General features: G+C 42.8%; 1 protein-coding gene across 1 annotated transcript in view; it reads right to left on the reverse strand.

Annotated features, from left to right (window-relative positions):
- EFCAB6 (EF-hand calcium binding domain 6) overlaps window positions 1-16,333 on the reverse strand; it is a 225,418-nt gene that overhangs the window by 125,008 nt on the left and 84,077 nt on the right. The window contains exon 11 of the mRNA XM_030322319.1: window positions 11,402-11,550. Coding sequence (XP_030178179.1) covers window positions 11,402-11,550 — 149 coding nt within the window. The remainder of the gene's footprint in view (window positions 1-11,401; window positions 11,551-16,333) is intronic.

Consider the following 16,333-nt stretch of genomic DNA (forward strand, 5'->3'; position numbering starts at 1 on the left):
TGAGTTGTGCGCGCGCACACACCTTGCCAAGGTACGGGCACGTTCTAACATTAGCTGTAACCTGCCCCTTTCTCTCTTCAAAGACAAGGCCATGCAAGTAACTGAAGGCGGTGTTAGCTCAGGGACAACCGCTGTACTTTGCCAGAAAACAAAGTCACTTGCGTATTTTAACTTTATTAGTAGTCACTAACACATCACTCGCAACACATTCCACACTGCACAGCCTATCGCCCCATTCCAGTGTGCCATCATACCGAAAATCAGAACCACGGGTCTAGGAGAGGGGAATGGGGGCCTGAGATGGACAGGCCTGAGTGGCAGTGGAGCACAGAGGTGGCCCATGCACAGTGCCACTATGACCACCTAGGGCGGCATCATTCTGCAAACAAGGCAAGTGTAGGAAATCCCACATATTCCCCTCACGGATATTCATGACGTTAAGTGAAACACACTCACAGCTAGGAGATGTCCTATCGTTGGGAGCTGGGAAACTTTCTTCTGGAGCTACACCTGGGGAGTGCTTACCACAGGAAGTCATGGCATCATTCGGGTGTTTCAGGGCACAAGGATTTCTGGCACTAGCTTACTGAACACAAGGTCCTTGGGAAAGACTAAGGTGCTGCCTGATATATACAGAATGCACAGAAAATTCCAGGTCTGATGGGCAGAAGCCTGAATTGAGTCATGAAAGTGGGAATTCATGACCTCTTCCCCAGGTCACGGACCAAATCCAATTCACAGATACAGAGTCCTTTAACTAAGGGGCCATCTGGATACCTTTGAGGAGCAACCCTGCAATACAGCCATACACATATACTGAGAATTTTCCTTTAAACCTTGCCCAGAGGGTCCAGAGAATCTTCCTTCAAATCCTGCCCGGAAGATCGTTCAGCCAATTACCACAATGGCTATGCATTAAGGGAAAGAAAATACCTAGACCACTCAGGGTTATTACACAGTGGCTCTGAACTAATGATAATGCACGGAGAACCAAAGTGCCAGCATGGTCTGCTGGGTCAGACTGGAGGCTATGGAGGATAGAGGAAGCCCAAGTCCATGTCCTAGTGGGTCCAGTAAGGTGACAGACCCCCCTGTGGTTACTTCTCTAGACTCAGAATAGATAACAGAAATAAATATTCTTGGTCACTGCAAATCCTCACATCTGTTCTTTGATCCATGAAATAAGGGGCTGTGATGGCAGGAAGGACCAAGTAGAAGATCCAACTCTTCAGCAGAGAGTTTAAAAAGTATACAACTTCCCCGGGGTGCATCAAAGAGTAAAAGACAGGGCAAGGGGTTGATTTCTACCATATGCCATCCAAATCACTGAGTCCCAATGCAAAAACTACTTGGATATTTGAAAATGATTATGGATGATTGCAAATTTAATCAAGTGATGATGCCAATCACACATGCAAATCAACACAGCCCCTGGCAGCTGGTATGGAGCTATGGACATATCAAATGCTAATTTTTCAATTCCCTTTTCAACAGTTTTCCTTTACATGGCAGGGAGATCACTATACCTTCAACCTTATCTCAGGACTACGTCAACTCACCTGCTTCCTGCCATAATATAATGTGAAGGAACTCTGAGCAAGGCTTGCCCAGAGGGTCCTATAGATATTTACCAAGTCTCTGTATGGTTATGATGTGCAATAGACACCACACTGGCCCACTGCATGATGATATCTTATTAACTGCACCTACTAAGAAGGAAATAACAAATATCCCAGAGGCCTCAGAAAGGGGGAGAAGATAAACCCCAAGAAACTTTAAGGGTCTGCCATTCTGGTAACATTTTTAGGGATCCAGATGTCTGAGGCATGTTGGAATAGTCCCTCTAAAGTGAAAGACCATTTATAGCAGCACTCTCAACAATACCCGAATTATGTAAAGAGCCTAAATGTCCATCAACTGACGAATGGATAAAGAAATTGTGGTTTATATACACAATGGAATACTACGTGGCAATGAGAAAGAATGAAACATGGCCTTTTGTAGCAACGTGGATGGAACTGGAGAGTGTTATGCTAAGTGAAATAAGTCAGGCAGAGAAAGACAGATACCATATGTTTTCACTCTTATGTGGATCCTGAGAAACTTAGAAGACCACGGGGTAGGGGGAGAAAAAAAAAAAAAGAGGTTAGAGTGGGAGAGAGCCAAAGCATAAGAGACTCTTAAAAACTGAGAACAAACTGAGGGTTGATGGGGGGTGGGTGATGGGTATTGAGGAGGGCACCTGTTGGGATGAGCACTGGGTGTTGTATGGAAACCAACTTGACAATAAATTTCATATTAAAAAAATTAAAAAATAAAAAAAAATAAAGTGAAAGACCAGTTGATAAGTCTCTTACCACCCATCACACAAAAAAGACTCATATGCTTGAAGGGTGTCTCTGGATTTCGGAGACAATTTTGTCCTGCTATTCTGATCTGTTCTGCTGTTCTTGGGCAACCCAGCAGTTCTGAGTGGGGCGTCGAGTAAGAAAAAGCGATTGCAGAAGGCCCAGGCTGTAGTATAAATTGTTGACTCATCAAAGAAAAGCGGCACAGCTTGTAAAGGTATTTATGGCCCACGTAAGTGCCCCACTGGGAGGCACCCACATGGATTATTAGGAGGAAAGTTGACCTGTTCCTGCAGGTGACAGTCAGTCGCTTTGTCCAGGCAACTGGTGCTTGCTCATGGACTTCCATACAAATGTGCTCATGGAGACAGGAATAGGGGCTGTTGCCTTGGTCTGAAAATATGGACTTCTCATCATAAAGCTGAGTTGGCTACTGCCCAGCTAAGTACTCAGCCTGCCAACAACAGCAGAGGCCAGCGCTGAACCCTCATATGGTCCCCTTCTCCAGGTGGGCTTGCCAGTCACCTGGCAAAGATTACATTGGGCCCCTTCATCGTAGAGGGAGCAGTGATTTGTCTCCATACGTATCCTAGATACAAATTTGCCTTCCCTGCCTGAAATGCTTTTTCCATTACCATCATCCACGGACCTCCAGAATGTTTTATCCATCACCGTGATGTCCCATGCATCAGAGTAACTAAGGGACTCACTTGATGGTGGTGACGGGATGGCAATAACCTCAGCTCCACAGAACACACTTGTCTTGTCACATAACCCATCGCCAGAACAGACCTGATAGAACGGTTGGCACCTTGCTGGTGATTCAACTACAGAGTCAGCTGAGAGGAAATCCCTAGGGGTTGGGGTGCTTTTTCTATAGACCACATTCCGTGCAGTAAGCCAGCTGAGGCAGCCCAATAAAGAGATGGCCACCAAGGACTGAGATCCTGTGAAATGAAGGTTGGGGACCCCAGCAGGTGAGCAGCGCTGTCCAGCAAAGATGTTGGCAGAGAAAGTAGGGGGGACAGAGAATGGATGATGGAAGGAGCACACTATAATTATCAGCTCAGATCTCATGACCAGTTACAGTAATGTGAGTTTAGAGACTCTTTTATATGTTGTTTGTGTTTTCCTATTTCCCTCACTTCCTTATGTAAAAAGCACTAACAGTAGCTAACATTTTAGATTTCAGGTAGGAAGCGGGACTTTGAGTAGCTCCTGCTTTGGAGATACAAGGTTTTCATCCCTACAGAGGACAAGGTGTGTTTCGTTTTGTTTTGTTTTGTTTTGTTTTTTTATCCCTGGAAGTCTGCTGAGGCTCAGAACGGTAGTTGGCACTGAATATTCTTCCTCTGACCATCCCCACCCTTCTCAGCTCCCTTGCCCTAAAACCTCCCTTGTGTTGCCCCCTGGAGTCACACCCTCCTCTCCTCCAGTCCTGGCAACCACTGATCTCTCTTCTGTTCCTATTGTTTTGCCTTTTCCAGAATGTCCCACAGGCGGAAGAGATCCTAGACGTGTGGGTTAAAGAGGTTGGGCGATAACTGAAAATATACCACTGGGTATTGTTTCACTTGATCTTAACCAAAAGGCCGAGAAGCAATACTGGGTGTTGCTTCTACATTTAATGTGATTTGGGCTAAATGGCTTATTGTGTCTGCTTCTATGGCTTCCGTCAGGCCAGTAATGTTACCAGAGTGAACGGGAAAATTCTCACCAGGAGATGTTTCTGAGCGAGAACCTGCTCGCATGTTGGATGGAGGAAGCATCTGGTGAATAGGAAAGTTATAGCAAGTCAGCGCGTTTATTCCACCCTCTCGGCCCTCCCTCAAACCTCACTCTTCATATTTAAACACCTTTTACCAGCTGTGTCTTATATAAAAGCCTAGGTGACATTGAAAACACAGCATGTTAGCAATAAAGGTCAAGTGAGCTGTTCAATTAAAGCCTACCATTACGTTAAAAAAAAATATATATATATATATACACACACACACATATATATACATATATATGTATATGTATATATATGTATAAGGAAAACAGCTTTTTAAAATCTCTAAAATATTATTTGGATCAAGATTTTATGTCTTATTACCAAGATGTTAGAGGTTTTAATTTAGGCCCTAGATCTTGAGTATTTTTCTAAAAAAACAACAAATTCAAAAAGATGACTTTTTCCCCCTCAAGAATTCCATTCTTGAATTGGATAGTAAGAATAATTTTTCAAACTATTTTAGTATGAGGGTTTAGATCTTATTTTACTTCCTGCCTTATTCTTTACTGTGTTGTTTGCCTTTTTTTTTTTAAAGGACATATTTAAAAATTGTATTTAGCCAATTAAAATGCACTGAAATGGACTTTTTCCTTTGGTGTATATACTTTTAGGAGTTTTAACATGTACGGATTCACACAACCACCACCGCACCCAGGATGCAGAAAGGCCCCACCACCCCAAAACCTCCCTCGCACTGCCCTTCTGGTGCCAGGCCTCCCCCCCCTTGAGTCCTGGAAACCACTGACCCCTTCTCCGATCCTCTTGTCCCGCCTTTTCCACAATGTCACCTAGACAGGATCCTAGAGTAGCAACCTTCGAGACCAGTTCCCTTCGAATGTCTCTGAGACTCATCCACTCCCTCCTATTGCTAAGAAATATGCCAGCGTATAGATGAACCAGATTGCCTACCCAATCACCTGCTCAGGGACATCTGGGCTGGTTCCAGTTTGGGGCAATGAGGAATACAGCTGCTGTGAACACTTGTGTACCAACTTTTTAGTAAACTTTTCGCTCGTTTTCTAGATACAAAAGCCATACAGAATTGGCCCAACACAATCATGGACTCTTCGTCATAAGTAAACAATGTTACTCACTGCAGGTCCCCAGTCCCACCTCTAAAGCCGGTTTTGTGAGGGCCAAGGCTTTCATGGTAGAATCCTGCAGATTCTTTCTAGGAGGTGACAAAACGATGGAATTCAAGAAATAACTGTGACAGTGTAGGGAACCCAATGTCCTTTCTAAAGGTAAAACAGAAAATAAAAGGGCAGTTGGATGGGTCAGTGTAGACAGAGCACTGGATAGAAACGTCCACATACAAGAGAAAGCTAGACTGATAGAACACACTAGAAGGACACATTAAACCAAATTGTGGAGAGAATCGAATGCCTGACAAAGCAGACATTAGAAACAATGGGGAAAGAATTATTTCACAAGTGGTGGTGGTAAAATAGATTATCTATTTGGGAAAAAAAATTTAATTTGGATACCCACCTTATGTCAAGATGGATTAAAGTGTTTTGTTTTCAAAGAATAAAAAAAAAAAAAACAAGCAGAGTAGAAAGCGTTTTTCTCAAGGCTGAGTAAGAATGATGAATTTATAGATTAAGCAACAGAAGACATCCCCAAAGAAGATTAATGTATTTGATTATATTAAAATGTAAACTTCTAAACAATGAGGTATCACATAAATGAAAGGGAAGCGGCAAGCTGGGAAAAATATCTACAAGAAAATATTCTGCTTATGACAGAAAAGGGTTCTCTCTTAATAATTAATTAATTATAAAAAATTGTTAAACAAAAAGGTGATAAAATTGACTTAAAAAACCATCAGTGGGGGCATTAACCAATCAGGACATGAGGAGAATTCACGTCAGGGGAGATACAATCAGCACACAGGCTCGTGGAAATGTCCAAGCTCAATATCGCTCCAAGAAATATAAATTAAAACGATAATGAGGCACCATTTTATACCTCTTAAGCTATCAATATTTTAAAACAATGTTAATATTCAATGCTGGAAAGAGTAGGAAACTAGAACATCCACACGATGTTGACAATATAAATCATGACTATCTTTTCAGAGAGCAATTTGGCAATCCTTATAAAAATGCACCAAAGTATTCACCCTCTAGCCTTGAATCTGACTCAAAGCCTGTCCTCGACTCCCTCAGCAATGATCCCGACCCCAGTCCCCTCCCAAGCCGTTGCCTTCCCTCTACCTCACCTCTCGCTCCCTCTTGCCAACTCCTGCCAGGCCCCAGAACATCGCCCATGGGTTAGCCCTTCCCAGGGCTCTCCTCCTGATGTCTCAGGTCTTTGTTTAAACTTCACCTTTGCAGAGAGGCCTTTCCAGAGCCCTCCCAGAGGGTCCAAGGTTCTCCCCATCACTCTCAGCACAGCCCTGTCACCCTGCGCCCTTCCTTTCACTACTGGTATGTCTCCGCATGTTGTCTCATCCGCCAGCAAGTAACATTCTTTGAGGGCAGGGGTCATATCCTCCTCTCCATTGGGCCCCTAGTGAGCCCAGTGCCGGGTTACACAGTACAGGTTCCAGAACGATCTGTGGGCTGGCTGAGCAAATGAACAAACAAACATATGCAAAACTAAAAAGAGACTAAAGACTCAAATGCAGTGAAATGGTTAAAAACATGTTGGTATATAAAATTAAAGAGCCCTAACAAGGGATTGTGACCCCATCAAACCAGTCCCTGTGACGTGCTGTTTGATTCCTCTGGATGGAATGTCTTTCTCCGGCCACCCATGTGGGAAACTCCTCTTCACCTCTCAAAGCTCCCATTCAGTTCTGTTGACTCTCTGGAGACTTTCCTAACTTCCCAGCCAGCATGAACACATTAAGGTAAGATTTCTGGCAACACAGTGGATCTCTCCCCAAGCCTCCTGGTCTCATCACAGAAATATATCAACAAACACATCAAAAATTTCAATGACTACTGGAATAAATACATCAACAAGATTATTTTAAAACATATGGCGGAAGTTGAAAACAAGAAGGGGAAATGCACAGGTGCTAGAGGTGTGGAGGGAACGGACTGTGGTGCAGTGGGAATGTGAGTTATGGCCACGAGAGCCCAGGGAGTGCATCAGACCCGGACAGGGCAGACTGTGCTACAGGAAGCCCTGGGATCTCATGCTGGCACTAAGAGGCTGGGGTTTAATGCTCATTTGGGCATAGGAGACCTGGACTGTGCAAGACCGGGAGGAGATCTGGCATGGCAGAGAGTTAGTGAACCAAAATAGATTCTAGGAAAAGAGTCAGAATGGCGCCCAGACAAAGACATGTGAAGTGCCAAAGAGTCTAGGAGATGAGGAAAAAAATAGAAGGAGGAGGTTCAACAAATATTTAATGAGACTTCCAGAAGAAAAGACCGGTGAGAAAGGGGTAGAGACAATCCTCAAAGAACAACAGCCGCAAATGTTCTAGAATTCGTGAAAAATACTCATCCTCACCATGAGACAGCATGTGGCTGGGAAGGTTAAATAAACAGACATCGCTAGCAAGACACATCATGGGGAAACCGTAAAGCAACAAAAATAGAAAATCTTGAAGGCAACCAGAAAAAAGAAAAAACAGATCACTTAGAAAGTACTGGTAATTAGACAGCAGACTCTCAACAACAACACTAGAGGCCAGAGGACCGGGAAGAATGTCTCTGAAGTGCTACAAGAAAATAGCTCTCAGACAAGGATTGTATTCCCTGCAAAATCTTCATTAAAGAGTAAGTAGAAAATAGACATTTTTGAAAACAAGACTGAACCCACCACTCACAGCACCTCACTTAAAGGACTACTACAGGATATACTTCAGGAAATTGAATTCTGAAGGAGGGGTGAGATTTAAGAAACAGGGATGAGCAAACAGACCGGCAAACACGGGAAAGCCTAAACAAACATGGATTGTATAAAAAAATACAATAATAATGACTAATTTGGGTGTTGTCAGAACAAGGCTGCATGAAAACACTAGCCGTTGGTAACATGTAAGTTGAAGCTGCTCGTTATATTCAGGACGGTAGAAATATTGTGAACTTTGGGCTTTCTAAGTTGAGAACACATGTTAAAAATTTAAGGGTCACCTCCTCTGTAAGAACAGAAATAAAATATTTAATTCTCAAGACGGCGGAGGGGAACACAAGTGTGAGAAGGAAAACTTGGACGGAGACAAACACGATGGAGGAGAGAAAGAGAAAAACACAGAGCCGAGAAATCAGAGACAGTAAACAATACAGTGGTAGAGGGGAAAAATCCAACCATGGCCGTCACAATAAATGGAAACAGACTACACCTGACCACTAAAGAGGCCCAGGGGTTCATTTTGGAATTTTTAAGATTCAGATATGCTATTTTACGAGAAACACACCTAAAACACAAAGAGTGACAATAAGAGTGAGACAAGATATACTGGACAAATACTAATCCAAAGAAAACTGTTATGGATATTTTAGTACCAGATAAGATAGACCATGAAAGCCAGAGGGATAGAAAGATAACTACATAATTATAAAGGGAACAGTTGATCAGGAAGACAGGACAAACCTTTACTGGCAGATATGTGCACCAGAAGACAAACCTAACTTACAATTCAAAATATCAGTACTAGGGGGCACCTGCGTAGCTCAGTCGGTTGAGCGTCAGACTTGAGATCAGATCATGATCTCACCGTCCGTGGGTTCGAGCCCCGCGTCGGGCTCTGTGCTGACAGCTCGGAGCCCGGAACCTGCTTTGGATTCTGCGTCTCCCTCTCTCTCTGCTCCTCCCCCGCTCGCGCTCTGTCTCTGTCTCTCGAAAATGAAGAAACGTTAAAACGATATTCAAAATATCGTACTTCGGTATTCGCTTGCTGTTGTTCCCTTGTGCCCGGTTCTACTGGGAATTCGGGGTGAATGTGACAGGGGGCATGACTCAGAAATCCCTGGGTCCCTGGTCAGAACAGGTTGTCACAACAGTGCAAACCTGGCTGCCCTTGGCATCCTGACAAGTACACTCTGAGTGTCCACGGTGGTCTTCATAGCTGCCATTCCTCTGCTGAACCCCGTTGCTGTGCGACTACTCGTTATTTATTTCCATATTCCTAGCACCTCCCACGATATCTGGCAGAGAAAGGGACTCAATAGGCCCCCATTCAAATGATAAGTTGGAAGACTATGAACCCAACAGGATGAGTGTCTACAATTGGCATTCCCATTGAAAAAGCACAATGTAAAACTGTAGAGGTACTTTCATTACAAACACGTAAAAATGATATATGTATGTGGATATAGGTGAAGGGAATGTGGAAACACGAACACGGTAAATTTGTTATAGAAGGTGTATTGTGACTTTCTGCTCCTCAGTTTCATTATTGCCATTAAATTATGACTTGTGTAATTTTGAAAACGAAATACAAAGAAATGACTATATGGCTTTTAGTTATTCAGCAGAGCAATTCCTAAAAATTGTCACCATGTACAGGCAGAAAAACAGCCGTTTTCTGAGCCATGGGAATACTCACTCCTAGGGCCAAACCTTGCTTGCTTTTTACTCTAGAAGCCAGAGTGGCAATACACAGGGCTCACCTCTGAGAAGGAAAGGGGAGGCTGTGGAGAATGGGTCTAGCTGGCCTCACTTAACAGTATTTCTTCCTTCTCCTCCTCTCTTGCCTCTCCTTTCCAGAGAACCCGAGGTGTCCGCCAATTATCCCGATCCTTAGAGAAATGGCTGATTCCAGGTTGAGGGCAAGGGATGTCCCAGAAGAGCCAGGAGCATTTTGCCATGTCGGAAAGGAAGAGACCTATTGGGGACGATCAGGGTCGCACCAACAGGTCTCGGGAGCCAACTGAGGAGGTCCCGCTGGCCAAGATGGAACGACTGAGTATCAGTGAGAACACTGATGAACTGCAACACATCAAATATGTTTCCATTCATGAGTTTGTGGTAACTTAGGAAAAACCACTCACTGCTCGCTTACGGAGTATGCGAAGGAACCAATTCACTATTTTGGAAGGTGGTAAGTGAAAGGAAAGGACCAAGGACATTGTGCCTTTCTTAGACCAGCTGTGTCTCACTGTCGCCAAGCAGTTGGAGGGAAAGCTTTCATTACAGAAGCACTCCAACCAATAAAAGAAGAAAGGATAGATGTGAAATATCACCACCTTATAATCCCCAGTGAATTCGTGGAGAGAAGTACTTTCAACCATGGCTGCTAACACCACGAAAAGAGAGACAACCAGTCCCCATTCGCTGCCACTGCCTATGAAGTATTGTTGCCAGAACAACTGAACAGATATCTGTGTATCTATCCATTTAGGGGCAGGAGAGGGTGGGAGAGGGAGACAGGAGAACATGTTAATGTCACTGTAGATGTCGGTTGTCAGATGTCAGTTGCAAGAAACTCCACGTAATAAACAATCCAGGCTTCTATAAATGCCTCATAAGGGAACAAATTAACAAATGGAGAGAGACCCTACAGACCAAAAAAAGGAGTTGTGGCAAATCAATCTATTGTAATGTACAGACCTCATTTGGATCCTGACTCAAACTGTAAAAGAAAATCTGGGACAATCTGTTAGATTTGAACCCTGGCTAGGTATGTATTACTATTATTGATAATTCTATTAGGTGTGAAACCAGTATTTCCACCATGTTCTTAAAAAGACTTCTTGGGGCGCCTGGGTGGCTCAGTCAGTTAAGCATCTGGCTTCGGCTCAGGTCATGATCTCACAGTTCACAAGTTTGAGCCCCACGTCGGGCTCTGTGCTAACAGCTCAGAGCCTGGAGCCTGCTTTGGATTCTCTCTCTCTCTCTCTCTCTCTCTCTCTCTCTCACCTGCTTTGGATTTTGTCTCTCTCTCTCTCTCTCTCTCTTGCCTGCTTTGGATTCTGTCTCTCTTTCTCTCTCTCTCTCTCTCTGTCCCTTCCCCTGCTTGTACTCTCTCTCTCTCAAAAATAAAACATTAAAATTTTTTTTAAAAAAAAACATCTTATCTTTTAGAAAGACATAGTGAGTCTTTTCAATGAAATATGACGTCTGGTATTTGTTTCAAAAATATCCAGGGTTAAGGAAAAATGGGCAAGAAGATAAATGATTGACCATGAGTTGACTGTTGAAGCTGAGTACCTTAGTGGATTCATTATATTATTCTCTTTACTTTTGCATGTGTTTGAAATTTTCACTAAAAAAAAGTAGAAGACATTAATAAAAAATAAATGAAGCTGTGCCGTATTCTCCTGGCTGACGTTTGGGGGGAAAAAAAAGTGTCAAGAAACAATGGGACTCTTACCTCTTCATTAACTGGATAAAAATCCTCCTCGGTAATCGGTACACAAAGGTGTCGAAGACAATCTTTAGGTAATTCAAAGACACACAGCCACTTTTGGAGGGGTCCCCTGCACTCAGGGCTTTTTCAACCTTTCCATAGGACTTGGAAAGCTGCAGGGAATAAAAATTCGAGCATTGCATTCACAGAAACCCACTTCAAGCGCTATTCAACCAGCTTATTTTTACCAAAACCTCGTCACATTTTTCCCCTCCAAAAACTGATCAAAAAGGTTATGGTGGCATGTACTGAACTTCAAATGTTTAATTGATGAGCTCGCTACAGAACACTATCCCCAGTCACCGCTACTCAACTGACAGGGTAGACAAGTTTCTCCGGGAAAAACAGCACATATAATAGCTCCACCTCAAATTTCAGAGCTAAAAATATTCGCTGGATGTGCCAGTTTGATACATCTTTCTTAATATACTTTCAAGCCATTCCTACTGTGAGCCCATGCTACGTGTCTCTTGATTAAATCAGGTCAATCAAACAAAAAAGGCGGCGACATTTTATTAAGAACAGAAGTAGCTTTCAGAGTAAAGAAACTCATTAATATAAAGGCTGCATAAACAGAGCACACGTTGTGCATTTCTTTAATTCTTCTTCTTCTTTTTTTAAATGGGGAATCACAAAGAATCAGGGTGAATGAGTTTTGCTTTATGGAACTTCTAAAATTCAGTAGAGCCGGTTAACCGCTGATTTTTATATGACTCATAAAAATACTATGAAGATGGGTTTTATTTCCAAAGGTTTTTCCTGCTGTTTATTATTGAGTAATAACAATATTCTCCAATATTTCCAACCCTCTTCACTTTGTCTGAATTCGGCCTTTCCTGACTTCAATGAGAAACAAAAGAACCATCAACTTGGGGTATAAGGTGACTTTCTTAGAAAAACAAACAAACAAACAAACATAAAACCTGCTGGAACATGGAAATACATGTACAAGAATCTCTACCCACTATAGGAATAAGAAGCAGATTTATTGACATTCCCAAAGCTTGCACAGGAATGTCAGAAATCTAACGGGAAAATCTTTAAAAATATTTAGAGAATCTCAGGGCCTAGACCTCTTCGAAAGTTGCACAGAACCAACCCAAAATGTGCCTGCATCTGCCCCTCTCTCTTTTGGGGAGGTGGGTTGACAGAGAGAAGCCAGAGCCAGATGTGGGGTATAGTCTCAGTGTATTTACTGGATTAATGAAATCCACTTTTAACAGCTTGATGACATTGGTCTCCAATGAGATTCTTTTCAGGAGCGTGTTTCTGACACCATCAAGAGCTTTTAGGAAAAAAGCGGGGTAGGAAACAGAAATAGTCTCTTGGTGACATGATACCAAGGAATTTTCAATGGTTACTCTTTATAAAAGGAAATTTTCAATGGTTACTCTTTATAAAAGGAAAAAAAAAACAACAAGCAATTCAGCAAAGTAAAAACAAGGACATAAAGATACTTGGAAGTCTCTCCATCCAATTTTTTTTACATAGTGTTCCAGAAACTCTCGTAACGATCATATAAACATACTACTTTATAAAATTGGGATCATGGCTATACATCCAGATTTGACAGATTTTTTTTTTCATTTAACAATATATCATGAAATGTTTTTCTGTAAGCACTAATACATATCTACATCATGCTTTTATTTTTTATGAAATTTTTAATGTGTATTTACTTTAAAGTTTATTTATTTATTTATTTTGAGAGAAAGAGAGAGCAGAGGAGGGGCAGAGAGAGAGGGAGACACAGAATCCGAAGCAGGCTCCAGGCTCCGAGCTGCCAGCACAGAGCCCGGCGCGGGGCTCGAACTCACGAACCGTGGGATCGTGACCTGAGCCGAAGTCGGACGCTTAACTGAGCCACCCAGGTGCCCCTCTACATCATGCTTTTAAATGATGCATGGCACACCATCACATTATTGATAGGCCAGTAAAAAGGACACCCATTTTCTGTTTGTACATTTAATTTCTACAAATGCTTCCCTGATCCCCAATCCAGATGAGGTCCCCCTTGTTATTCTCTGTCGTAACACCCTGTCCTTTTCTTTATTTATCGTGTTTGTGAATGTGTTTGTGTAACACCTCTCCCCCTGATGTAAGTCTGTACAATCTCCATGAGAGCTGGGTGTGTCTGTTTTGTTCACTCATAATTACCTAGAATAAAGCACAATTTGGCATGCTGGAGGCATTCAATAAACATTTGTTTTAAATGAATATATTTTTACCAAAACTGTTAATTTTTTTCATGTTTATTTTTGAGAGAGAGAGAGAAAGAGACAGAGTGCGAGTGGGGGAGGGCAGAGAGAGGGGGAGACACAGAATCCGAAGCAGGCTCCAGGCTCCGAGCTGTCAGCACAGAGCCCGACGCGGGGCTCGAACCCACGGACCGTGAGATCATGACCTGAGCTGAAGTCGGACGCTTAACCGACTGAGCCACCCAGGCGCCCCTTTACCAAAAATGTTCTAAAGAAGGGTTGCAAAATGTCAAAAGCTTTGACACATCGGTAGGAAGGCACATAAAGATTAAAATGATAGCTCAGACGTCATTCTAGCCACATCAGAATGTAAAAAGGTTAAAGTCTAACAACATTAAGCGTTGGTGAGTAGGCAGAACGACAGGAATTCTTTCTCATATGCTTCCGGTGGGACTGTATATTGGTATTTTGAAACACAATTTGCAACTGCAGGGAGCTTTGGTGGCTCAGTCAGTTAAGCATCTGACTCTGACTTCGGCTCAGGTCATGATCCCACAGTTCCTGAGTTTGAGCCCCGCATCCGGTGAGCGTGAGTCCCACTTTGGGTGAGCTCCACTTCTCTCGCTCCCTCTCTCTCTCTCTGCCCTTCACTTGTGCCTCCCCCCTCTCTCTCAAAAAATTAAAAAAAAAAAAAAGAATATAGAGTGGACTGATGATACACACATAAAACTCTAGAAAGTGATACAAAAACTCATTCCACTGTGGAGGGAAATTGAACAGTCAGAGCACATAGATAAAACAAGTTTGATACTGTCAGTTAAAGCTACAGTGCACGTCCCTTACAACCGAGCAGGTAATTCCACTCCTAGGTGTAAGCTATTCCTAGAGAGATGTCTGTGCACACGCCCCAAAACATACGTATGTAACCACTCAGAGCGGCATCGTTGGGATCAGCACAAACCAGGAAGCAATCTAAACATCCCTCTGTAAGAGAATGCATCATTTGTGTAGTTGCAGATGATGGAAAACCGTAGAGAAGTGAGAATAATAATACAGCTCTATCAAGAATGGGGGATGGGCGCCTGGGTGGCTAAGTCAGTTGAGCGTCTGACTCTTGATTTTGGTTCAGTTGATTTTGGCTCAGGTCATGATCTTGCAGTTTGTGGGTTCAAGTCCCACATCAGGCTCTGCGCTGACAGCATGGAGCCTGCTTGGGATTCTCTATCTCCCGCTCTTTGCCTCTTTCCTGCTCGCTCTCTCTCTCTCTCTCTCTCAAAATAAATAAACTTAAAACCTAAGCACAAGCAGGATGAAAATAAGTGGTTTTGCAACTATAGAAATTTGGAAAGAAAGGAAGGAGGGAAGGAGGGAAGGAAGGAAGGAAGGAAGGAAGGAAGGAAGGAAGGAAGGAAGGAAGGAAAGAAGACAGATCAGGCAAAAGACAGAGAACCCAGTCTAAGGAAACATAATACAAAAAAATATAAACACGTGATCACCTACAAAGGTTTCGTGCCATAAAAAGAAACTAAGACTATGAATTCATTATAAGAAAAGCTTGAAGTCAAGATGATAAGACAATGAAAAAGAAGGGATATTGCAAAGCTAGGAAAATTGAGGACAAAAATAGTATCATTACAGGACCTAATAAAGAAATTAGAAATAACAGCATAAGACGCAAGTCTGAGTTAAAATTAATAATAAAGGAAAGGCTTGAAAGACTCCGAATGAAGGCAGGGGAAAAAGGCTGAAGGCAAGCTGGGAGAAGGCGGCAGCTGTCGAGGACGACGATGACCCAGTGTGCGGGTAAGTGGGAATAACACCGAAGGGAGGAAAGATGCTGCGAAGGCAGAGGGACAGAGAGCAGGAGAGGATTTTAGTGACACAGGAGAAGTTTTCCGGAAATGACGGACTGAATCTGTACCTCAAAAGAACACACTGTGTTGCAGGAAACTTGGACATAAAATGCTCCGTGCCAGTATGGCTTAGTTTTGCTTTTTAATTTCAAGGATTGAAGAGAATATATACTTTAGGCATCCAGGTAGAAAAAAGGAATTACCTATAAGGGGGAAAAAAAAAACCAGTGAGCTCAGGCTTCTTCAGGACACCCAATGCCAGGGGCGCCTGGGTGGCTCAGTCAGCTGAGCATCCAACTCTTGACTTCAGCTCAGGTCATGATCTCACAGCCATGAGTTTGAGCCCCTCACTAGACTCCGTGCTGGTGGAGCCTGCTTGGGATTCTCTCTCTCCCTCTCTCTCTCTTTCCTCTCCCCTCCCCCGCCCACACACACACTCTGTCTCTGTTAAAGAAAATAACTAAACTTAATAAAACAAGAACAGAAGACAACGGAACAAGGCTTACAACATCTTGAGGAAAAGAAAGCAAGATGGAAGAATTACACCCAGCCAAGTGTTTCCGGTAGAAAAGTAAGAGGCAGACGGTCTCAAATATGAAAAAAAAACAAAGGGAATAAAGCCCCCATGAGCCTTTCTTAAGGAAATTACTTGGCTATGAAATCCAGCCAGCCAAAAAATAAATCAAAATAATGAACTCAGAAAGGGATTAACTACGGTAAACGCTGGAGAATAGTCATGTGTCTTAAACCCACGTAAATACACAACGAAGGCCAAACGACCGGGGAAATTATAGGACCGGAATAGAATGTAAATATCATGGTAAACCCTGGCTAAGGACAAAATA

Source organism: Lynx canadensis, chromosome B4 (assembly GCF_007474595.2).
Source record: "Lynx canadensis isolate LIC74 chromosome B4, mLynCan4.pri.v2, whole genome shotgun sequence".
NCBI classification, from domain to species: domain Eukaryota; kingdom Metazoa; phylum Chordata; class Mammalia; order Carnivora; family Felidae; genus Lynx; species Lynx canadensis.